At 39.7% G+C, this 27033-nt stretch overlaps 1 protein-coding gene across 1 annotated transcript in view; it reads right to left on the reverse strand.

Annotated features, from left to right (window-relative positions):
- Positions 1-20712: 20712 nt before the first annotated feature.
- Agbl1 (AGBL carboxypeptidase 1) overlaps positions 20713-27033 on the reverse strand; it is a 762772-nt gene continuing 756451 nt past the window's right edge. The window contains exon 23 of the mRNA XM_076851383.2: positions 20713-24223. Within this exon, the coding sequence (XP_076707498.2) occupies positions 24016-24223 (208 nt within the window). The 3' untranslated portion in view covers positions 20713-24015. The remainder of the gene's footprint in view (positions 24224-27033) is intronic.

Here is a 27033-nt window from a genome sequence, read left to right on the forward strand (position 1 = left end):
CAGACTTGACACCAGCTAAACACTAACATGGACTCTTTATGTTTCCATAAACTCTCTCCTTACAGAGCCACCAGAAGAGCCAGGGAAATGGAGAAACAGGTTGCAGTTAGAGACTGTCACGCGACCTGTGCAGGCTGGTGGGGATCAGAGTGTTTTCAAGAAGAGGAGCATAAAGAAATGATGCTGTGCATGGCAGTTTGCCCCTGGACGGCTGTCACTGTTATGGTGGCAGTCAGGACCTTTCTCCCATTAACTAGCTTGCCTCCAGGCCTAGAATTTGCCCTCGCACTCTCTGGCTCCTCCAGAGCCATTGCTTTCTCTGAGAAAAATCTAATGGATCAAGCACAGCCAATGGACTCAAGTGTACAATTAATTTTCATGGCACGCATCCCCCTGAGATGACGCCTCGTGACCACATTATTGTGTTGACCAAACAACTTGTCAAACATGGAGCTACCCTCTAATTGATCTCTGTTACCACCCAGGACATGAGGAGGGTCCCAGGGCAGGACAAGGATGGAGAGTAGGGAAGTGGTCAGGCAAAGGAATAAGAACTGCTGAGTTCATTTTCACACTCATAACAAAAAAGAAATCTTGTTCAGCCAGGAGGATTATAAACTAGGGCAAAACCAATGTGACCCAGGCTGCAGTGTGAATTTATTCTATGCCTGTTACATTTTAACTTAAACCCTATGTTTGTCCAATTTATTATGGCACAAGCTTAGAAATTGCAAGGTGATGTATCCAAGAGAAGAATTGTCCAGAATAGCTGGTGTACGCTCTATTCCCTTGACCACAATTTTCTCAAACACAGTGTTTTAAAAATGCCTATTGATAGACATAGGGCTTATATTGGCTGCCCATGGTAGGAACCTTACTGTTCCTCTACCTTCTATCTGATGCACAGCGTGTAACAACACTAAATGACAACATTGTTAAGAGGTGACATTCATTGTGTGCTAACTGTGTGGCCAGCACTGTTTTAAATACCATTATCAACTTGCTCCAGAGGTTATAGTCTTCTCCATGACACTATGCCGACCCCTCAACTTATAAACATAACATAGTAGTAGGTGGTCAATACATATTTATTTTAGCTACCCATGGGTTGAAGGAACAAATAGCAAGAAGTTTGGGGGATATTTGCTTCTTTTTGTTACTTCCTTTTTACCTGTGGTATTTTTAAAAAGAGAAACAAGATAAAGAAGGGAAGAAAACTAAAAGCACAGAAACCCATCTCTTCATTCTCTTGGGTCCAAATGTGAAGTGGTTGAGGATTCTCCTGCTCTGTCCTATTGTTCTAAATGGATGATTCTCTAAAGATTTATTTATTCTTGTTCAATAAGAAACCCTTGGATCTTCTACTTGTTTTAACAGCTTTCTGGACACAAGGAATAAATCATCTGATGCCCCAATTTTGCCACTGCAAACATCTGGTCAAGGAGATCTCAGCCTGCCAAACAAGTCACTTTGTCGAGGTGAATTCACATCTTCCTCTCACCAGATTTTGGCCACATTTGGCTCCTTATCTTAATCCTGAACTTTGAACACAAATTTGAAGAGATGATGGGTGAAAAACACCCTATTAAAAATGTAGCCCATGGAGTTAATACTGCCTGATGACTGTATTATTTTGCTTCTGTAATGAATTCATTGCAGAATCTATTGATGAAGGACATGGTAGACAATCTCCGTCGAATTCCTTAATTTTTATATGAAAAATCTGAAATTCAAGAAGCATAGATAAGGCTACAGAACTTGTTTTTGGCAGATTTAGAACCCCCATCAAGATCTTTATCCAGTTCAGATTTCTTCCCACTGTGGTAACTCCTAGGCCAAGGGAGACTATGTTGTCTGAATTACATAGGACACTGGAGATTAAAAGGAAATGGGTATAAGAAAGGACTCAGTGGTTAGCAAGGTGGAGCTATTCAGAGGGTCAAGATACATACAAAATGATAACATGAAGGATAAGAAGTAGATAGAAGATTATATTTGGGGACAGGAGACTGGTAAGACCGCATTTAGAGACCAGTTTGAAGGTTGGTAATAAACTACTTTATGAAATGTGTCAAACAACAGAATTAAAAGTAATGTTATATTGTTGATAATTCTATTATTATTCAACCAATTGCACATTCACAAATTATACCTCAATATTTAGAAAATTGATTCAAACTTGGCCTTAAAAAAAAATCACCATGGAGACCATAGCTGACTAACAATTCTGCTTCCACCAGGAAGCCTCTTATACACAGTCAAGCCCAAAACATTTTTACAAGCATTTAAATATCATATAAAAAATTTCTCATGAAAAAGAAAACCATCCTGGATTCATGTAACTAGACTTAATGGAATGAAATTTCTCTAAAAGGTTAATTTCTGCCTTCAGCAAAGCCTTCACAATGGGCTATTATATGGCAAACAGTGGAGCAGGAGGATGAAGAGTGTGCCATAGTTGATGTCATTGCAAAGCAATTCTAGAAAAAAAATACCACGCTCTGGACCAATCCACAAGGAGCAATTCTGCCCTTGCCTCATGGGGCCATCTAGATGTGACCTAATTGATTATTTTCCTCTGTACAGTGATTTGAATTATTTTCAGCAGTTCTCTTTCATAACACTTCTCTGGCCCTCATTTCCATGCCAATCCGCCTAGCAGGAAAATGAGGAAAGAGCTTCCATGTACCCTTTTCATTTAGATCCATACATGATCAAATCTGTTTCTTGTCCACACAGAAGACCATTCTAGAAAACTGAACATTTTAGTCAGCTTTTCACAACTGCGACCAAAATAATCTGACAAAAACAATTTTAGAGGAAAAAGTTTATTTGACATCCAAAGTTTCAGAGGCCTTAGTCCATAAATGGATGACTCCATTACTCTGGGGCCCAGGGTAAGCAGAACATCATGGCAAAAGGGTATAGAGGAGGAAAACACCTGAGAATATGCCTGTCAGGAAGAAGAGAGAGAGATTAAGTTTGGCTCTCTAGGGACAAAATATATATCCCAAATGTATGCCCCCATTGATCTGTCTTCTTCAGCCACACCCAGTTAATCCACTCGAGTGGATCAATGAACTCATCTGGTTAAAGCCCTCATGATCCCATCATTTCACCTCTGAAGTTTTCTCGGATTGTTTCTCATATGAGCTTTTTGGGGACAATTCATATCTAAACCTTAACACTGAATGATCCGGGCTGTTGGCATTGATCAGGTAACTTGAGTAATATATGAATACCTGCTCCCTAATTTAAATGTGTTGATAGAGCCCAAGGTTAATAGTTAGGTCCATCATTGTTGTAATATCACAATTAGAAGTTATTTGGTTGTTTGCGTGCATGTTACAGAATTTTTACAGGACACATTACCAGCAGTTGATACACAAGGATTCTTGGTGGGAAAGGCATTGGAAGGAGTGTTGAGCCAGGTCTCAGAAAACCTGGGTCCAGCCTGTCTCTCTTAGCTGAGTGGCCCCAAGAACTAGGTCTTTTATCTTCTATTCCTCCATCAACAACACAGGACAAACTAGATAAGACACATTTTTAATTCCTTTCAGCTTTATAATTCTATAATTACACAATCACATTTATCTCATCCTTTAGAATACCAAACAGAACTACAAATAGGCATTTAATAAACATTGCTAGATAGCATCATTTTTTAATGTTTGTCTTCTCTTAAATCATTCTAGCTATTTTTTTTCAAAATACTCAACTTAAGATTCTGCAAATTGTGCATTTCATTTTATTTATACATTTAGGCAACCATGATGCCTTCAGGGTTATGGTTATAAATGATGATATTGGCTTGTTTTAAGAAGCAAATAACTCCAGGAAAATGTGTCCCAGTAGAATTCAAAATATTTCAACCCAAAGCACATCACCCACAACCACATACACACATACAGAACCAAGGAAATGAAAAAGTCTTGTTAGCGTGCAGATGATTACAACAACAGAAAACAGCACTAATCATTCTGTTGCTATTTTGCTTTCTTTGAGAGAATTTAGCACTTTTTAATGTAGATTCCCAGGAAACACTTGTTGAGTTATCCTAGGTTTTCCTTTGTCACCATTTTATTTCAATAGATTCCCCATATCCTGATGTGGACAGTTGACACGTAGCAGATAAATGAGTTTCCTTTCACTCAATTGCCAACAATAATTGTTTAATTTTTAACGGAATTGTGAACTACAAGAGAAAACTAAGACCTTGAGGACATAATGAAATGATTACTTCTAAGTAAGCATCCCAGAGTCCTCTCCTGGTTTTTGGTAATTATAGAGTAAAATATCTCTTTTGCCCCCAACAGGATGAACATTCTCCTTCATTGGCAACTGCTAACCTTTCCCTTCCCTGCGGATCCCTTCTGTTTACATCATAGTTAGATCCATTGTCACCAGCATCATTTTATCCATTTGTTCATGGTTGCTTGAAGTGGGAGGTAGGACAGGGCTTTATTTTCACACTAGAGGGTTTTTCAAAGACAGATAACTTAGCTCCAGTAAGTTAACCTTTCATCAGTTAAACTGAAAGAGGAAGCTATGTCTCCCACCTCCCATTCTCTGGCATTGGGTGGAGGGAGAAGCCATTGACTATATTATTCTTCGACATATTTCTGTGCCCCTCTTTTTTTTTTTTAAGCGCTTGGGACAAGACAGTAGAGAAGAGAAATGGCAGCAGAAGGATAGAAAGTGAATTGTATAGATTCACAATAACCAAATTACAAATTCTTTTTGCCTCTCTGCTTACCACAGTGCTAGGTTACTAAAGGATGATTACAAAATTGAAGAAAGGCAGGTAGGCGATCTCCAGAGAGAGGCGTCTTCTGGTTTACATGGTCCAGAGAGCATGCCCTGTTTATCTCTGTGAATTGTGACTATGATATATAGGACTTCAGTTCGATGCCAGAGATGAATGCCAATGACCATAAAGAAGGCTTTTATGGGGAGTTTGCCAGTTATACTCAAAACTAAAACATGTTGACTTTCTGGAAAGCTCAGATTCTCTCAAAGATCAGTAGGCTGATTAGTAATATCAAGCAGTTCGGATGGTTTGGAAATCTTAGAGTGTTGAACTGTTTATCTGAAAGGAGCTTCTGGATTCTTATATAATTTTGTAATTTCTACACTGTGTCTTCTCACTCTTGAGTGTTGATGCCACTTGGATGCTTCTCCCCCACCTGTTCCTGTCTGACCATGTTGGCCGAGGGGGCAGAAATTGATCAGAAGCATCAGACCTCTGGGATGGTATTCAGGAATGTGATTAGTCATCAGAATTGTGACACACAGGTAGCCCACACTGAGTATTGTCCAGAAGCCTAGGAAAAGACACTGCAAAACTGCTTCCTTAAAAATCATGTTGATGAATTTCTATCCAGAACCACAACGGAAAACCTTTGTGTTAGTCGGATTTTTGTGACTATGACTAAAACACCTCAGTGTTTCAGAGATTCAGTGCATGGTCAGCTGACTCCATCAATCTTGGCCTAAGTGAAGCATATTGTGGCTGAAGGGTGTGGCAGAGGATGATTACTGGTAAGGTCACGGCAGCCTGGAAGCAGAGAGAGAAGTGGCCACCATGGAGATGTACCCTTCTAGGGCTCTCCATCCTTTACCCACCCCCTCTAGCTATTACCACCTAGTAAGTTCATCCAGACTAGGGTGGACGGAGTAGGTTCAAGCTCTCACAATCCAATCATTTCGCCTCTGGAAATGGCTGAATTAACTCAAGAGCTTCTGGATGACACCTCATATCCAAATCAAAACACCTTAAAAAAGTGTTTCACCCTATGCTTTTCCCTACTTAAAAAAATACTAGGCCAGGTTCCATTACTACCAGTGTTTATATCAGATTCTTTCTTATTAAAAGAATGTTTCAAGTTCTGATTCAAGGGGACTGAATCGTGGTCCATGAAAATGAAATAAGAAAGAACATAAGTGAATGCTGGAAAAGGAAGGAGGAAAGAACAGACATTGGAATAGGTTGTCAAGAAATCACAAATTAACCCAGCTTGAATTAACATGCAGCCAGTTCTCACATAAATATAAAAAATGGAAAATATGTGAAAACTGTATTGGTTTCATTCATACAAATTAGATGCTCGATTGCCAGAAATGTGATTAGAAGAGGTTGGGGTAGAAAAGGCAGAGGGGCACATTCTAAATTGTTTAAAAAAAGGATAAAATTCATACAATTTACATAAGCAAGCAAGAAACACATGTGGCACGTGGGAGAAAAGGAAAGGCAGATCTGAATGATTAGGGCACTCGTTGTGAAGACTCCCATCTTCTTACATATTTCTTAAGGTTCTTAACATGTCCAGTATAAGGGAGAGAAAGCAATAGGAATGAAGTAAATCAACCCTGGTTTCAAATAACTGCTTTTCTCTGGATTAGCTCAGTAATCTCAGGCAAAGGGCTTTAAATCTGAGTCTCAAAGAAAATTTGGTTCATTTTTAGTACTGATATGAACCTAGACCAGAAAATTATTCTACGAACAAGGAACCTCTGGAGTCAGGCCCTCCCTGGACCTTCCACATGAGCTGGGTGCTCTGTCTTTGCCTCTCTCTGGGCCGCTGCTACAGGCTGGTCCACACTCTACCTCTTCTCTAACACTCCTCTCTTCATCATAGATTCTGACAATACAGGGGCTCAGCACCTTTATAACTTCAGTTTGTATAGCAAATCTGATTTCAATCAGGGATCTGGTTGAACTAGTTTCTCCTTTTTGATTTTATCTATTCATTTACTTATTTTGGTACCCATAGGTACTTTACCACTGAGCCACTTCCCCAGTCCATTTTCTACTCTTTATTTAGAGACAGGGACTCAACAATTTGCTTAGAGTCTCACTAAATTGCTGAATCTGGGTTTGAACTTGTGATCCTCCTTCCTCAGGTTCCTGAGCTGCTGGGATTACAGTTGTGTACAACTACACCCAGCTATGCATTTATTTTTGTTTACTGAAAACACTACTTATATACAGGAAGATACATTAATTTTAAATGAATAGCACATACATACACCACACACACTCATCTATCTCTCTCTCTCTCTCTCTCTCTCTCTCTCTATATATATATATATATATATATATATATATATATATATATATATATATATATATATATAATTGTCCCTTGGTATCCATGATGGTTTGGTATCCCCAATTGAGCATCAAAATTCATGAATAATTAACTCTCTTATATAAAATGCTGCATTATATGCATATGACCTAGATACACCCTCTTATATACTTGAAATAATCTCCACATTACTTATAACATTTAATACATCAAGATGCTATGCAAATTGTTTTTACATCAGAATTTTTAGGACATAACAACAAGAAAAAAAAAAGTCTACATACTTAGTACAGATGTAATTATTTTCCATCTGTGGTTGGCTGAATCTCCAGATGCAGAATTGCAGAATTTGTAGATACAGAAAACCTAATGTACACACACACACACACACACACACACACACACAGCTGTGAATTTGTTGTCCTTGAAGTAGCTACTCACCTTTGCCCTAAAGATGCGAATGAGAGGGTTAGGTCATGTAATATACAATATCACAGCCTAGGTTTGTCCTTTTACCAGTGGCTTTGATAAGAATGATTTCCCTAGAGGTCTGTGATAGGCAAATAGTAGCCATGATTGACATTTTTAGTACACTGGCATACAGGATTTTTCCGCAATGGCTGCTACCCATTATAATTATTAATATTATATTGTATCATTGATTCTTTATGTATTTACACAGCCTTCTGCCTGGTTCTTAGTTTTAAAATAACTTTATCATTCATAACTCAAGTCTTCTTTTGAGACATAAGGAACAGATATTCTCAGTTAATCTTATGTAGTTTGATATAATATACAAGCAGGCTTCTTTGAAATGGAGATTTTATTCAAGTCAGTGCAGTAGTTCTCAAAGTCTAATTGATACTGTAATGATACACAGAAATTCTGGTGGTGGTTTCCTGGTGGAATCCAACCCATCAAACTATTGCTTTAATGAATTGGCAGAATTTGTCTCTACTTCTATTGTTAGTATGGCTTTTTCAGAGTTATTCTACATATTTCTCAAATTCAAAGTCTTCAACAAAGAGAGACCCCATTGGTTTGGAAAGTCACTACCTGGTATAAGAGTCTTAGAAAATGCTTTCAGAGCAAGTCACTTTACAAGTCTAACCAATGTCTATCAATTGATAAGTTCCTTTCGGGTCTAAAGTCAGATCCATGGTGCTCAGGATTTCACTGAGCAAAGCCACAATGACTTATTGACATTGACACTCTTAACTGAGGCTTGGTACATGGCAGGTGAATGTCGCAATTTAGAAGAAGACACTATAACTATCAAGTGTCTTGCTTGGCCTGAATGTCTCAAGCTATTTGAACAAGTTTCTAGGATCAGATTTAATTACATACTTTTTGTTTAGAGAAGATTTATATCCTGAAGTTGATGTAAGAGGAAATACAGTCGGGGAGATGGAAGTTGGCTATCTATGCAGATCATACTCATCTGCATTAACTACATGTGTAAAAGAATGGGGAGCATAGAAAGAGACGCACAGACTGGAGAAAAGGAAAGCAGATAAAGTAACAGGGAAGCCACATGAGAGGAAAGTACAGGAAAAGAGAAATTGAAAGAAATGGAAGAAAAGGAGCAGAGGTGTATGTTTTCCTTCCTCTGCATGTCAGGGTTCGCCTGTCCTCTTTGGTCCAGAATGCCAGACTTTCTTTTTGAGAAGAGAATAACAGCTCCCACCAGAGATGGGAAGTACATCAGCACCTATTTGGTGGACAGCTACTCAGCCTACCTGTAGGGATGAGGTAGCTACAGCACCTCTATAATACAGAAACCCTCTCTACATTCTCTGAGCCACCAGCAAGAACATTAAAATTAAAATAGAAGAAAGTGTGTATGGTCGGTGTTAGAGAAATTTTCCTGACTATTGGTATTTTAATATATTTTCTTGAAGAAACTGATGTTCCTATGTCCTATGATAAAAACATCATATGGGTTAGGACAATGGTTCTCAAAGTATGGCCCCTAGACCACCAGCATCAGCATCACCTGGGAATTTGTTAGAAATGTAGTTTATCACATTTTATGATAGACTTGTTGAATCAATCTCCAGGAGTGGGGCCTATTTCTGTTTTGATAAGCCACCCAACTAATTTTTATGTGCCTGAAGTTTCAGAGCCCCAATACAGGGAAATGTTGTGATTCTCTTTATGCCCATGGAGACCATAGGGTACCAAAAAGTGAAGTAAAAATTATCCAGGTAACCTCTGAACAATCTGAATCTGGTATCTTTCCCTCCACAGTTCTCTCTCTGCCTGTCAAGCTTCTTCCCACTTAGTAAGTTTGAGAGCTGATATGCCTCTCTCTCCTCAAGATAGAATAAGCTGAGAACCTAGACAAATAACATTCCTGGTGGGCCCCCTTCTCATTCATTATATTTATTATATTTCCTAGGATCATAAGGAATTAACATAGAGCTTTTCAACAGAAGAACTCCGTCAAAGCTAATATTACGACAGGGCCCTACTACAAAGTAATATGCTGACCATAATCCTAATCAATAAACTCTGGCCATCCTGGCAGTAAAATTGAGCCTTGATGCACCCCATTAAGTTTACACACCTTTCTCCCCTAAATGGAATTTAAAGTTATCTGTGTCCTTGCCAATGAAGTTCACGCATTTGCCATTGTAAAGCAATACCCTTTCAGGTAGACGTGTGAGCAGCACTTACCAGACAACCAATCACAGAGTGAATGTGTGTGCACATGGGCATGTTGTAAATATATATGTTACAATACAAGGAATCTAATTCTACTTGGAGGTCCTATCATAACAGAAAATTGTTTGCAAATAAAGTAAAATAATTTTAAAGAGACTCATATACCTGTACATGTACTCTTTTTTTTTTTATGTGTACATGTCATAAGTATTTTACTCTGTTGTGCTATCTCATTTGATGGATCCAGAAAGTTATAAAGATATCATGGTCTCATGGGTAAAGCAGATTTTTTCCAACTCATATGATTTCAAATCTTGATATTGCACTGTATAATTTAGGGTGTTTTTTTAATCTCCCTAATTAACTTCTCCTTAATTATCTAGTCTGAACAATGTAAAAAAAATAATATTCAACATGAAGTTTTATAGCAAACATTTTGTGAGATAATATTGGTAAACAAGTTAAAATTGGAAGGGCAAAATAATGCACAATATTGTTTTTGTCAGCTTTTTCACTGCTATGACCAAAAGGCATAACAAGAACAATTCTAGAGGAGGAAAAGTTTATTTGGCACTTTTGATTTCAGAGGTCTCAGTTCATAGAGGGTTGGCTCCATTGCTCGGGATGAGGCAGAATATCATGGAAGAAGAGGAAAGCAGGTACATACATGACCACCAGGAATCAGAGGGCTAAGCTAGGCTAACCAGGGACAAAATATATACCCCAGAGGCATGCCCCCAATGACCCGCCTCCTCAAGCCCTACCCTACCTACCTATAGTTACCACCCATTAATCTGTCAGCAGATTAATGCCCTGATTAGGTTGAAGCTCTCATAACCCAGTCACTCCACACCTAACTATCTTGTATTGTCTCACACATGAACTTTTGGGGGACATCAATGACCTAAACCATAACAAATACAATTTAAAAAACACAGTCTTGCTTTCAGGGAGTAAATAGTGTAATTGCAGAGATGTATTAGACACATGAACAATCAAATCATCTTAAAAGACATTAATGGCCAATTAGTTGAGCAGGAAAGGATATAGTTAATAACACAATAAATGATTTAAGATGGAAAAACAAAAATAAAAGCAGGAGTTACAGGAGGTATTCAGACCAGGGATGATTTGAGATTTGAATCGTTCCTAGAATGGAGGGAGGAAGAACGTGGACAGGTGAGGAGGCAGGAACACGGAGAAGAGGCTTTGTAGACATTAGAGAGGCCACTTTGGCTGAGAAGCTGTCCTTAGGGCCCTGTGTATTTGCAGATAAGTCTAGAAAGGCAGGCTAGAGTGGGATCCATGTAGGAGACTTTGAATGTCAAGCTAATGCATCATATGTACACTGAAGGAGCCTGTCTTTCCAATTCACTTCAATTGGTACTAAACTCACATAACTCAATGGATCTAGTCACCCCTTACGCCCATTCATCATCATTTCAAAGTTATCTGGTGTAAGGGGGAGATAGAGAATGAAGCCTCCGGGTCAGTGTGCAGCCAATGTAATGCCATCCCTTCTACCACTGTCCCTCAGTGACCTTCATCTGTGGCACTTCCCTTGTGACAATGCTCTGTGTGGGGACGTTTTGATTTTTATGACTCTTCCCCGCCACACACACATTTTCCAAGTCACATTCAGAAAATCTCCATCTGGTTCTTAAGGCCTTTTACAGAAGCTCTGATAATAAACAGATTATTATTATTATTATTATTATTATTATTATTATTATTATTATTTTGCAATTCCCTAAACCAGTGCTTCCTTCTATCCTCATTGTTTATTGTGATCCTCAGTTTTTGCATTTTAATTCTTCTCATTGGTAATTGCTCCCTAGAAATCTTTACTCGTTACCTCATTTTCACTTAGATTGTTTCATTATGAATCTTTTTTAGTTAGTGTTGGATGATGAATGAAAAATAGGTTAGATTCCTTTTAGATCATGTTTGGTATTCTGTGTCATTTAGTGGCATAATTCATAGCATTTAAATTTACAGCTACAATTATTAAACATTGCCAGTTTTTTTCCTTCTGCTTAGTTACTTTTAAAATTTTTTTTTAGGTTTTGATTTTTGCATGTAAACTTCTTTGATTTTATCAGGGAATTTCCTATATTGATACTATTACTAATTATATGAAGGCACCACGAAATACTATTGTGGGAATAAATTTTGTTTTATATTTATTAGCCTTTTTATTGCTAATTTCTGATTTTAAACTAGTTATATTTTTAAGTATGTATCTTTATTTCTTCTGTAAATTGATGTAGTGTTGCCCAGTCAATAGCAGATTGAAAAATTATATAATTGGCTCAGTTTACCTCTATGATTGAACATAAGACGTTTTCAAAATGCCCCATGGAGTAAGCACCAGTTTGCTAAGGCACTTTTTTGTATGGACCTGAGCACCTGCATTGCACAGCATTCAACTCAGGTGAGAGGAAATGCCCAGGGATGTGGGGGTGATACATCAGTTCTATGAGGACCTCACTCTGCACTGTGAACAACTCAGCCACCATCCAATGCTCCTGAAGGATACTTGGGGAGGACGCACTTTGAGAAAATCTGCACCTTGGGAAAAGTTTTATAACTAGCTAAGATTTAGAATGCAAGATGAGGAAACTGGGCAAGGGAGACACATCACATGTAACCATGAGATTAAAGTCTCAGTTCTAGACAGGCTGATGGTCCATGGGTGCTATGTCATGTTCTACCTGCATCTTATACTGTCCCACTGCAGAGCTCTGGTCCTAAGCTTGGGAGGAAGGAAGGTGACATTCTGCCTAAGAGAGAAAATTTCTAGACAGACTGATGGGAGTCAAGCATGGTTAAGAAATCTGGCACAAACCTGAGTTCAACCAACTCAACAAGTAACCAGCTGTGCACTCTCCATCAACACTCTGTGCCCCACTTTCCTCAAATGTAAACTGGGGATAATAGTAATACCTACCAAATAGAGTTGTTGTGAAAATTCAGTGATTAATATCTTTAAAACTGACATTCTGTTTCTGCCCAGTGGAAAGCATTATGTAATATTTGCTAAAATTAGTATTTGTGGCAAGCAAAATTATAACAATGAACTCTAATGGACTTTGCTCTTATAAAATCCTCTCCCCTTTTGATCATGGATGGAAACTGTGAATAGGATAAGATTTTTCTCTGGTGATTATGCCATGTTATAAGATAAAAGGGAGATTATCAAAGTGGTTTTAACCTAATCATACCAGCTCATTAAAACAGAGGGTTTTCCCAGCTAATAAAAGACAAACTCAGAGATTTAAAGCAGGAGGGAGATTCAGTGGGTTGTTGCTGAATGCAGCAGGGAATGCAGACAGACTCTAGGATTTAAGGATAGTCCACAGAGATGACAGCCAGAAAGGCAAAGGGGATCCCAGTCCTACAACCACAAGGAACTAAACTTAGCCAACAACTCTACTGAGCTTGGAAGCACTCTTACCCTGAGCTTCCAGATGGGAGCTCAGATTGGCTGACATGTTAATTTCAGTTTTGAGGTACTTTGAACAGTGAATCCAGGAATGTTCTCTGCTTTTCCGACTTATAGAACTGAAAGATAATTACTGGGAGTTGCTATTTGCTGCTAAATTTGTGGTAATTAGTTTTGCAGCAATATTAAACACAGGCACAGATGTCAACATCACCTAAAATATTGTCCCTTACATCTAAGGCCCATCGAGAGCCCCTATCTTCTTCATTTCCCTTGTTCTACTCTGATCCCATCAGGACTTCAGACAGTGAGGGTGCTTCCTAGGCTGAGGTCATCCTCCTGTAATATTATCCCCATACCGTCCAGCACAGGGAATTATGACACCCATTATAAAGCACTGTGAGAGAGCTTGCTGACAGCATCCTTATTTGTAATTTTTCTTGCTTTTATCACAAAAACTCTCCTTTTCCCAATGAGCACAAAATTAGTTTTCTTATAGATTTCATTTTCTTCTTAAGTCATAAAGTAGTTTTTTCCTTTAGAAGAAGGCAGACCAACCAAGGAAATAGGATACAGGCAGTCCATCTTTGAGAGTCCCCACGAATTTGAGTTTTGGCTTTAATCCACCCGTCTGGTCCCTGGTTTTGCTTATCTTTTGTATTGCCATGTGTCTCTGGTCCTGTCATCTTATGGTCACTTCAGATGAAAAACAAACAAAGCCAGTTTTAACAAATAAACACGAATATTCAGGAAATGAGAAGCGTCATTCAGGTAACTGTCTTGCTGTCTTTCTGGAATATTATTGCCTTTTGGAAAACTAGGTGGAAATCCATCCCAATGGAGGGGAAAGTAGGTCAGATAATCCTGTATCTAAAGTTGCTTTTTACTGAGTGGCCTTGTTGAAGTGGCTGGCTCACTTAGAGCACTGAGTTTTAAGTAGAAGTTAAGTAAAATTGAGAGGTAGGAATTATTTGGGACTTGAAGGTATGAGACCCTGGCCTCATAAAATAAATCGAGTATCACTTGAAACTAGGTAATGTTGATATGTCGCATTATAGATCTCCGAGCGAAAGAGTGCAATGAATCCCTCACATCTCTATGCCTGGGTGCCTGCAAAACAGGATCCTGACAAGAATACAGTCACCTGGGGAACACATGATATAGTTCAGAACATTCATGGCCATGATAAATAGAGATCTAGGAAAAACCATTTCATGATCCATAGCAGACACCCTAAGGGAAATACTGCTTATCCCAACCCAAATCTGATTTTGTCAGGGCCCTATTCCTCGGTGATATTTACTTAACCTCTGTTTGAAATTCTTTTTCATCTTTAAAATATTGCTCTGAACATTCATTTGGGGGAAACGTATAGGAAGCTACACATATTTCCTATACATGTCACCAACTACCACATGAACCCATTGGGAATTTCTTCCAAAGGTCACATAGCACTTTCCTCTAGAAATATGGAAGGGAGGCTGAGCACATTAATTAAGATTAATTTGTACATAGGGGAAAGGATATTTCTTGACTAAGTCTGAAAGTAAAATGTTAGGAATTACAGATCCATTTCTAATTGAATTTGAAGAGGAAATTATGAAGGTAAGTTTGTCTGAAGAAAGAAAAAAAAAAGGAAGAAAGAACAAGGCTTGCACTGCCCCTGAGGACAATGAGTTATTTTTTCCCTTTTCTTTTATTGGTTCTTTTTAGTTATACATAACATTAGGATTCATTTGACATAATTATAAAAGCATGGAATATAATTTGCTCTAATTCAGTCCCCAGTACTTCTCCTCCCCCTCCCTTTTCCTTCCCTCTACTCTACTGAGCTTTCTACTGTTTACTTTTAGTTTGTTGTTTTGTTTTGTTTTTTTTTTTAAATAGTGTCTTGTGGATGTACATGATGGTGAGATTCACTGTGGTATATTCACATATGCACATAGGAAAGTTAGGGCAGATTCATTCCCATATTCTGTCCCCTCTCCCTCCCACTCAGTTCCCTTCATCTAGTCTACCAATCTTTTATTTCAATATAATCACCCTCTTTCCTCTCTCTGTCTCTCTCTCTCCCCCCCCTTATTTTGGACTTGTTTCCACAAACCAGAGAAACCATTCAACCTCTAGCTTTCTGAGTCTGGCTTATTTCAGTCAGCGTTGTAGTCAGGAACATGACTTTTTAAGAAGTGTTAACCTGTGGGAAAAGTGGGGAAGACTTTCCATCCTTAGGGCAGATCCTGACTTGACCTCTCCACCAGACACTTACACTGATGCCCTATTGAACTGCTATCAGTCACCGTTTCCTCATTTACTGACTGAATCAAATATCACTAGAAACCAGCTTTCGGAGGGTTGCAGACGTTTACTGAGATTCTAAGAGTTGCAGATGGGGTGAAGCATGACCCCACCGTACAGGAAATGACCTAAAAATAACACTAGATGTCACTTTGTTATGGGTCAGGATTTGTCTGAGACCCTCTTTTCCATGCTGGGAGGTTCCATTTCACTTTGTCCTTTTTCCTGCCCGTGCACGCCCCGAAATCTCTGTGATGTTCTAATACATAGAGGAGCAACAATTCACCACTCTCCCCTAACAGAGCTCACCGTCCCAAATTCACAAAATTGACTTAGAGCATTGCAAAAGCAGTTTCCATCCGATTGGGTTCTGTACTTTTGGAAATTATGAGACCCCGAAAAGGTTGAACACGGTTTGTAAGGTTGAGGGCTTCTCTGTTTTCTTGCCCTGTCACTGTTAAGTGACTGCCATCTGGGTGCATGCTGCATATAAGAGCACAGTGGCTACAGCATTTAATGTACTTAATAACTATGAGCTCCCTTTCCCTCACCCTCTTGCACACATCCTGCCCCAAATGGCCGGATCAGAAAGCCATTCTGATTGAGATCCCAAGTGTGTGCACAGAGGCAAAGAGGAAGCTGGGCCCCAAGTGCTGAGAGAGGAGGTCGATGAGGGCAGTTGGCCTGGGCCCAGGGGGAGGCCAGGGACAGGAGAGGGACTGTGCAAGAGCTCTCCCTCTGAACAACCAACAAAGAGTCAGCTAGGAGGAAGAGGCCAACTGTGCAGCAGAGAGGAAATGGGCGCGCGAGAGCAGCAGCATCTCTGCTCCATCTTCTGCATTTCCTCCCAGGGAGGCATCAAACTCCCATTTTCAAGAGTGCTTTAAATTCTAGGGTCCAGCCACCCGGCAGACCAATAAATTGAATTAGATTCTTGCCTACCCCACTCCTGAGTTTGCTGACTCAATTCAACCCCCTCCCCTTTAGTTCTTCCTGTTTATGTTGTCACTTAGGTTTATTATTTATTTTTAGCCCTGATTTTGGAAGCTTTTACTCTGCTGGGCCCTGGCAGGGTGTCAATGGCATTGCTCTTAGCTCTGAAAAGATCATTGTGCAGGCCTGGCCTCCATTCTTCCAGAGACAGAGAGCTAGTGTCGCCACCTCACGCTGCCTCTTCACCCGCCTGGCCAGCCTGGGGCCCCTGGCATTCCCTGTGGCCTGGCCAGCGCAGCCTTAGTGAGTATTAGAAATGCAAGTGACCTTAGGTCTCTGGTCCAGGCCCTCACTCTCAAATGGAAAAACTGAGACCCAGGGGAATGAAGGGTCATTCCCAAAGTCACACATCAAAATGACAGATACAGATCCTGAACCTTGGAATCGTAATTTCTAGTGTGATGTTTTTCTACACACCAGAGAATAATGTAGGGAACAAAATCATCATTTCGTCAATTTCACCAGAGTGCATGCTCCATTTTTATTATTTCTTTGTTTCTGGACTCTGAATGGACTTATATTAATGGAAAAATAAAAAGGACTAGAACATCAATAGGAGTTCCTCCAGTACCTACTGCTCTTCTATTTATTATTGTTTTTCTTTAAGAAATGCATTTCTTTCTTTCTTTCTTTATTCCCCCCTGAGCCAGGAGCAGCAAGCTGGTGCAGTGCGCCTCCTCGGACTGGCTACAGTGGCAATGAAGGGACACGCTTCAGTCCCAAGGACAATGGTCTCTTTGAGTGGGAATATACCGAACCAGAATTACAAGTGTGCAAGAACAAACAAGGCTGGAGTCAATCTAAAGTTGTTTTACACTCTGTTTTATTAAAGTCAATGCATTTCCGTTCCTATGTGCCCAGCCTAGGCTTGCTTAATTATAGATACCCAGGGTGAATGCTAATGGAGACAGGACAGGCCCTGTGATTGGAAACCAAGGCCCTTTTCTGACCTCTACAGGCCATTTGGAGGAAAAAGAGGATGCTGCTTCTGGAAAATGACAGACCATGAGGCACCACTGACAGGGGCTGAGGGAGATTTTTCCTTACAGCTTTGAGTCTGTGCATTCTGCTTTCCTGTGGCTCTACTATCTGTGTTTGACAGGCTACTGAGGTCATTCTTGGGAGAACTTTGTAATGGAAATTAGGAGCTCCTTCATTCAACATATATTTAATGAAGCCCACCATGTCTCCTGCATGGCATTCTTCAAGTGCAGCAGTGAACAAAATCGTCTTTGTTCTCTAAGAACTACAGTCTGGTTGAAGGAGAGAAGAGTTCAAAAGCAACACTATGCAACAAAACTGATAGCAATTTTTCAAGATGCTATGGGTTCTTAGAATCAAATCATGGGAGATTTCCTGGAGTTTCCTTTTACATTTAGCTTGTGCTAAGAGAGGAGACCAAAAACTTATATAGTGGGTAGATCAGGAAGGGTTCAAGTGCCAGGTTTTGTTTGATTTAGCCATACAACCTAGGTAGCCAGTGAGCAGATTGTAAACAGCAGAAATAGAAGTCATTTTTCATTCCAAATACCATCTGGCTGCCCAGAGAGAACAGAGTTGGAGAGGAGACAAAGCCAGGTGAGAAGAGTAGGGAGGAAATGGCTGCTGAAATCCAGGTGAGAAATGGCTGAGAAGAAAGAGCACTGGACAGACACAAGCTAATGCTAAGGGTCAGACTCAACCACACTGGCAGATTCATCTATTCATTGAAGAGTTGAGAGTCTGCTTTGGACTTGAGCTAGGTACCAGGCACACAAAGAAACAAGGCAACATAGATTCCCAACAACATGATCAAGTTCAGGGCCTTGGGATAGAAATTTTGGTAGATGGAGATGGTGAATAGTCTGGATTTGAACCTGTTTTGTTTGAAGTGAAATAGATGATACTCAGAGGTGTCTAGTACAAGCTATTTATATTTGGGTCAAAGACTGAAAACAACAAAAACCAATATACTTTCCAGAGACAAGCCTTTTAAAGAGCTTTAGGGGTCTTTAAAGAAGGACCCAATACAATGCTCTTGAGAATGGTAGATGGGAAGTACTCATATTCAGCCCATGTTAGCTGCAACTGTCCTTTGCTGTGGTAACTATTATGTTCTTTCTCTCTGGAGAAGTGGAAGAACCATGAGTTGGGAAGTCAGACTTCTGTAAGAATGATCTGCAACTCCATACTTCATCAAAATCACCCCCCTATGTATAGCTGAGCTTCATTTTGAAGATGACACTCACACATACATCTCTCTCAGAGTTGAGAGTGACAGCTAAATGACCTGAACAGACCAGGAACACAGGCAGATGTTTCCTCCTCTAACACCTTCTAAAGCAACATCCTCTTCCATCTAAAAGCACTCATGTTTCAGATCCATGCTATGGATGCGTGGAAGGCAAGACTGTCAGCAAAGAGCCTCCTTATTCCAGTCCATAGTCAGGATAGAGCTCAGCTCTCTGCTGCGTTTTAACCTGTTCCGGAAGGCCAAGGCCATGAAACATCCCAAGTGGATTTCTCAAAGCATTGTGCATAATAATTGTTCTTTCTTCAGGGGGTGGTCATACTATTCATATGCTAATCAAGTGGTATTGACAAAAAAAGGCTATGAAATGTACCCAGTATAGAATAATTCATTTGCCTACATCATTTGTTAAATAATTCTTAAGTCCAATGTTCTCCTCTAGTCACTTGTCATGAGATCTGGATATGGTTCTCCCAAGAATGACCTATAGCATGTGCTCTCTTCTGACGATTACTAAACCCATTTTACTCTGTGACTCAACCAGGTCCAGAATGTATGTATCCTTGGAGACCAGCAAGTGTCTTGTTCCAATGATGGGTGAAGCCTCAACTTCTACCCAAAAGCTATCCATTTCCATTTCTGTGTGACAGAATGGCCAAAAATTATCACATAGATACCTCTTGACTTTGTAAACTTATGTCTCTCACTCTTTGGTCTCTTGCCTAAAACCCCAGATCTATCACACTGTGTGTGTGTGTGTGGGGGGGTGAGTTCTCAAGCTCAATTCCATCTTCTTTGTGTTGAAATGTATGTAAGAGATGTTTTTCAGTTATATACAATGGTGTCTTTTATATTGTTAGGCAGTGAAAGCCTGCACTCCAATCCATTTTTATCTCAAAATTCCCTTTTTCCACTGTCTTTTTTCCCTAAACAACACATTTTTATCAAGAGTCATTCAGGTACACGTGAAGCCAAAATGAAACACAAACAAGAGAGGACATCTGTTGGGCAGACAGCAGCAGGCTCCAGACCTGATGAATTATTATTGCCCAAAAAGCTCTCATGGTGAGTACCAGGATACTGTCTGTGTGTCTTTCCAAGACTGGAGCTGGGGGGCCAGAGTGAGAGGTACCATCATGACAAAACAAATCCATCACTCTAATGAGAACCCAAATGTTCAGATCCACCGTGCAGGTCACTGTGCTGAGTCCCTAACAAGGATGACTTATGTCAGGCATTTCATGGAAGCCTCTTCCCTTGGCAGGGGGCAGAGGCTCCTCTTGGAATATGAAATCGACTTCACAGCTTAGTTTTCTGAGCTGATAAATGGAAGCTGCACTTGAGAATTTCTCTTCCCTTTAGAGATGTAATGTGACCTTCCTTGAATTGGCAACCCTCAATGTGAGCTTGTAACTCAGTGGTCAGGATATTTTCAGGTGTACTTTGCAACTCTGAATCCTGTTTTGGGAGGCTCAGAAGAAACTGGTGCCAATGGATGGAATTCTTGGATGCTGACTCACTGACGGGTTTGCAAGTAGCATCCAGGTCTCCAAGTTGGCAGGATGCACCTGGGGCTGCACTGACAGTTCTCAGCAAAGGGAGCCTGTGGTCCAGAGCATCTGAATGAATATTCCCAACCTCTGGGAACATTTAGAGATGCTGTCTCTCTAGTCCCCTCACTCTATCTAAATACTCTCATAACACAGAAGAGGATAGGACCTCACACTGCAAATAGTCTTCCGTGGCAACTATCAGCTTGAGAGATGGGACTGCACTTTTGTTAGGTGTCCCCTTATTGAAACTTATTTTCCTTTATATAACAGAGACTCAGATTTGAGATGGAAAATGGAAGAGTTTAAGGAAAACATAAGGATTCCATTAAGATGTTGACATCAGGGTTAGAAGGTGTGGCAGGGCCACAGTTTTGAACAACTTCAATGTGTCAAGAAGTGTGTTAGGTATAAGGAGTGATGCCAAGATCCATGTATTTTAGAGGTCACTACTCAGTGGTGTATGCAGTAAAGGTACAAAAGGCATATTAATAATACAATAGAGGCATAGAAGGGAGTTATATAACTTGTCCTGGGGTAATGACAGGGAGAAAGGGAATTTTAAATGGGTTTTGATGGCTCCAAATCATGTAACAGGATTCATCATTGTCAGAGAAAAACTGTGAAATGATTTGAAAAATCAAACAGGACATTTAGAGATTTGTATGGCCCAAGAAGTGGTGGTGTGTGTATAGCAACAGGAGTAGGCCTGTCCAGGTGTACCTGTCCTCCAATTTCCATTCTTAATGTACCTCTGGTTTGCAGAAATCATCTCTGGATCAGTATCTCACAGGTTTCCAATGTTCAATATGTTCCCAAACTGCATTCATCTTCCCCTCACTGAAAACACCTGTCTTTCAAATATGATACTGTCATACCCAGGAGTATTCTTCAAACGAGTAAGCAAGTATCACTCAGTCATATACAAGTGTTGTGGTGGTACTGATACCTTTATCCTGATATGAGTCCTGGAAATGCCTCTGCTGAAAATTCTTATAAATACCCACTAACATCCAGAATGAAGTTCAACTTCTTCTCCAAGTTAGGCCAAATATTGCCCGATATGACAGGTCTCTCTCTTTTCAATTCCATCTCCTGTTACTTTCCTCCATTTCCAACATAGAAATACATCCTTTAAACCACTCAGACTGAAGATTTTATTCCAGCCTCTGAGCTTACCACAGGCCTTTGCACAACAACTTTCCCTGAGAGCTCATGCACACCCTTCAAGAATCATCTAAACCATCATCCCCTTGTGGTAAACTCTTACCACTACAACCATCTCTATTAGACTGGATGTTTTCATATTATCCTTTGCATAGCTCCATAATGGTATGTGAGACTGTGTTTCATGCATCTCAAATTACTCTGAGTAAACTGGGGCACATATTTTTCTCTACATTCTCAGAGCTGAGTAAAGCGGTTGACACATTGTGGGTGCTTAAGATACTTTTGTTGCATAGACGGATCAATAAATATTCCATGTCCCTGAACTTGCCACGTAGAAACTGATCGGTCCTAACCACTTCCTGTCAGAAATGTGATAGATAAGTAGAGATGAATCCCATGAAGTGTTTTGGGCTGAGGTACTTATTGCAGATGCTGAGTGAATCTTATACTCACTCCTCCCAACTTTTAAATTTCAACAAAATTATTTTCTTGACTCCTCAAAGCAAGAAAAAAATAGAAGATGTTGTGTTTGGGATTTCAATCCAGTATCTCTGCTGTTTTATTCAAACCTCTGGTGTATGTTGTAGAAATCTGAATGTTTTTAATGTGAAAGTTGGATGTACAAGTTCTGAGCGATAATAAGAAGATTTAGAAAGAAGTTAGGAAAAAAAGAGGTTGTCAATAATGATATTACTTCCTTAAATCACAACAGGAAAAAAGAAAAGAAGCAAGAAGAAACCCTTTCTCCATGCCTTGGGGTTAAACTATGGCAAAATTTGCTCTGTGGCAAACTGTCAGTTTTCTCTGGGATTATCTAAATGTTTCCCAAACTCTTGTTGGTGGCTGGTATACATATAAAAAAAATCACTTTTGTAGGTATGTGATCACCCAATACATATTAATTCCCTTTTCCTTAGTTTTAAAAGTTCAAAATTTAGCTGGGCTCATTTCACAGAAAGACTAAATTTTCCAAAACCCTCCCTTGCAAATACTTTTAGTCATGTATCACTTTCTGGATGATGGGATTAAGGAGAAATGTCTATATTACTTTTTGAAAGATAGGGAATATATTATTCCAACTATATTCTTCTGACTGCTGTCTGGATGCAGACACAAGGACTGATGCTTCTGCAGCCATCCTAGATCAAGAGTAGAGGTAACACAGCAAAGGCAGAAAACTTACATAGAATCAGAAAACAATACCATGTAGCCATGACACCAGTTTTGGCCTCCCTATATCTGGAATTCCACATGAATGAAAAGCACTCATACCTTATTAAAAAAAAAACCCCACTATTTTGAATTTTCCATCTCTCATTGCCAAATCTAATCCTAACTAAATACGTATAGCATCAGAACAAATCTATATTTGACTTACAGTACAACCTTAATTTTATCTCTCATTTTATATCTACCTTCCTGGCCCTTCTCATCTTTTCTGCCTGGGCCCTGTACTACTCATCACTCACTTTAAGTCACTCCCCTCTGTATGCTAATAGGCCATATTCCTCTTTCACTGCTTCTAGTCATTCCAAACTCCTAGTCTCCTCTCCTGCGTAGCTTCCTTCCTGTGTTCCTTCCAGCAAGAGGTAGCATTTCTCAACCAAGTAACCCCAGAAGATGTCTTATGTAACTGAGAATACTTAAACAAATGCTCTGTGTTGTGGGGGGAAATAAGCCAACATTATTGTGTAGCATATGCCAAGCTGTACACGTTTATATGCCATCTAATTTAGACTTCACAATCACTTTTTGATACAGATACGCTCACTCTTGTTGTATGCATAAAAAAAGCCTGCAGTTCAGGGAGATTTAATTACCTACTTAAGTTTCCTAACAGGCAACTGCCAGATTCAGGATATGAACCATATCTGTCCGTCTGATTCTGAAATGAATGACTTTTCCAGTATATCTTGCTGTCTTCCAGTATGTGTTTATTGGTCTGAATATATAAGATTTTGAAGTCTGTGAGGAGGAATGACCGAGTCTTTTTGCATAGAATATAGTCTAGCATTGGCCTCCACCAGATCTGTACAATATAGACTATTAGAGTAGGTCAAGGAAAACACTTGCAATTAGTTGGTTGCACAGCCAGTACCAGAGATGCCTCTAGGACCCTCAGTGTCTCAGTGGTGCCAATGTGTATGCTGGGAAACTCAGATGCTATGGTATGGAGATAACATTCACATATGAGTAATCGCTTTGAATTCTGGCAGAGGATCCAGGAAGAGAACCCAACTTTTCTGCTTCTAGTCTCCTTCAGAGACAAGCACAGGAATGCAAGAGAGCTCAGAGAAGGCTTCAGAGGACCCACGGTAATCTTGAGATTACCATTGGATCCCATTCTAGGCATTGGCAGTATGCATAGGCCCTGAGGGCCTCCTAACAGTGCATGCAAAATGTTATGATTAGGAAGTAGCCCCCTCCACACATAGGCAAATTCAGACAAGCCCAGAGGGTGGCTGAGCTCACACAGGCCAGCTTTTTGCCCTAGCTTGTACACACATTTGGTGGTATAGAGGGAGCATCATAACCACTGGATCAGTGGTTGGAGACACAGAGCTCTCTGGAACCTCAGGACTGTGAGATGCTGTCTCTCCTCCTCCCTGTAACCTCCTCTTCTTCCCCCTCATCTGTATTGAAGGCACACTCCTGGATCTGCCGGTCCAGCTCAGCAAAGCTCCCTTCATGGCCCATGCTGCTGTCTGGGCTGTAGTCAATCTCCTCCATGCAGGCTGGCTCATCATCCAGCTCTGAAGTGCTACTGCTGCTGCTGTTGCGCCTGCCATGGGTATAGAGGGGAAGGGAGACAGAAAGAGGGAAGTGGAGAGAAAGGAGGAGAAAGGAAAAGTTAGCCAAAAGGTGCAGCATTTAACAATTGATTAGTACAGGAAGGTGAGCCTCACCCTCTCTGGGTTTTAATCTTAGACTTGCTGCTCTTTTAAATGTATTTTGCACACCCTCCAGTGCCCTAAACTGCTAGCTTGAGACTGGGGAGAAAATCACATAAACTCTCCAGGCTTCTTTCTTCATTTGCCAGCAGAATTTGCATTTCTATGCCAAACAGAAGATGTGGACAACCTCACATATTTAGCATTTTCAGGGTAGTATAAGCTTAAAGTGCACAGGCCCAGAAGGCTGTCACTGGGAGCCTGAGAAGGTCATGCCTTCTACTCCCAGGAAAGAGTGGAATGGGAATCAGGACAGATAGAACTCAAAGCCCAAACGCTTCCCACTTTACCAAACGGCACTGTGAGTCATACTGCACAGCTTTCCTTGATCATGATGAATGACTTATTGGAATTAGAAAATTAATCCAGGTTGAAATTAATAAATGAAACAATAGTGAGGAAACACTTTCTGTTTCTACTGTGTTTGTAATTCCCCCAAGATCTCTCCTCCCCACTTCCCTCCAGTTTATTGACAAATGGAAGATCAACAGGGCCTGATCAGAAAAAGATAGAAGGAGACAGTAGGAATATACCAAAGACCTTATAACAGATTGTGAGTGGGGAGAATTTCCTCTCCAGCAGCTCTATATCTCCTTCATTTGCATGAGATACCTTTTTTTCCTGAACACTCTCTAATCACTCCCTATTTAGGACTTAACCAATTAGGATTAGCAGCATGCTGAGTCTCTACCCTGTGATTTATAGACAGCAAGCACTTCATAAATCAGGCAGAACTGTTCATCCACCTGCCTCACCATAAACAATGAAATGGGTAATCAGAGGCATGGTGACTTGTTAGCTTGGGAAATGAATCGGAAGTCAGTTTTTTTAATTGTCTGCTGACCAGAGTGAGCTGCTTCTGTGCTCTCCAGACCTTCTGCACCCTAAAATAAAGGTCTGGTGGGGCATTGCCTGAGTGGGAAAGAAGGGAAAGAAATATTAACCTTGTTTCCACAGCACCACAGCATGTCATATTTTATAGGCTGAATTGTGGATAAATAAAGTAGTTGAATGAAGGAAAGTTAGAGCCACCCCAGCCATAACACAATCTCAAATCAGCAAGAAGCCTGATTGTCAGAGACTCACTTGCCACCACGCTAGGTACAGAGGTGATAATGCAGTGCAGTGTCAAGAGCCTGATTATAAATCCTGGCTATGGGATTTGGAAAAAGCCCTTAATCTTATAGAATGGCAATAATAATGTGTCAAGAGTTGAAGTGAATTCCAAATGAGAAAACACATGGATATTGTCTTGCAGAGTGCTTTGTTAAATTAAAAAAAAAAAATCAGCAGTTTTTTATTCTGTCACTTTGTTGTGGATCCTAAAGAAAATGGTAAAACATGATGTGAAAGAATTTAAATTATACATTTAAATTTGTAGGTTTGCAGCTGGATTACTGCAATACTATTGCAAAGCCATCCAAATTGGCATTGCTAATATTTTTTCTGAAACATAATTTGTATTATGTCACTTCCAAATCAGGAACTTTGCAGTAACTCTCCAGTGCCTCTTAATGCAATGTGAGTATTGATGTGAACTTTCCTACAAAGTCCAGTTGGCATGAGTCTATGAGTAAATATGATCAGTCTTACCCTAATAAGGTCCTGCCTTTCCACCATGAGCAGTCTGCTCCAGTCACTCACAAACTTAGAACCTCCCAATACAGTCACACTGATAAATGGATCTTGTTGGGATAATTCAAACAAAAAATACTTAATGTTTTGCTAAGCTTTTACTCATGCAATCAGCTTCCCATACCTATAATAATCTTTCAGTTTCTTGACATCCAACCAAATAAGCATATTGTTTTTTGTTTTGTTTTATTTTATATAAAAATAAATTTTATTAATTTTTAAATTTGTTTTAATTAGTTATACATGACAGAGAATGCACTTATCCACTTTGATATATCATACACAGATGGGATATAATTTTTCATTTTTTCTGAGTATACATGTTGTAGAATCATATTGGTCATGCAGTCACATATATCCATAAAATAATAATGTCTGTTTCATTCTACTATCTTTTCCTATCTCCACATCCCCTTCTTTCCCCTCTCTTCACTTCCTTCTGCCTAATCTAAGGTAATGCTATTCTTCTCTAGTGCCCCCTGCCTTATTGTGAATTAACATCCACATATTAGAGAAAATATTCGGCCTTTGGTCTTTTGGGATTGGCTTATTTCGCTTAGCATGAGATTCTCCAACTCCATCCATTTACTGGCAAATACCATAGTTTCTCTACCAAATACTTATTTTGATAAATTTCCGCTTAATAATAATGTCTTCCTCTGAATACTATTTCATATGTTCATTTAATTGTTTCAATCCTGAACTTGGGTGTAGTTTTAATGTTAATATAGAAAACCCAAGCCTCTGTCAAGATTCAAGTCTGTTTTATTCTAAAGAATATATAGACCTAGCTATCCCTCTCCTCAGTCTATACTCAAAGGACTTAAAAATAGCATACTATAAACTGTAGAGCAAACCTAGATGCCCTTCAGTGGATGAATGGATAAAAAAATGTGGCATATATACATAATGGAATATTACGCAGCAATAAAAGAGAATAAAATCATGGCATTTGCAGGTAAATGGATGGAGTTAGAGAAGATAATGCTAAGTGAAGTTAGTCAAT

The sequence above is a fragment of the Callospermophilus lateralis genome, chromosome 3 (assembly GCF_048772815.1).
Source record: "Callospermophilus lateralis isolate mCalLat2 chromosome 3, mCalLat2.hap1, whole genome shotgun sequence".
In the NCBI taxonomy this organism is placed as follows: Eukaryota; Metazoa; Chordata; class Mammalia; order Rodentia; family Sciuridae; genus Callospermophilus; species Callospermophilus lateralis.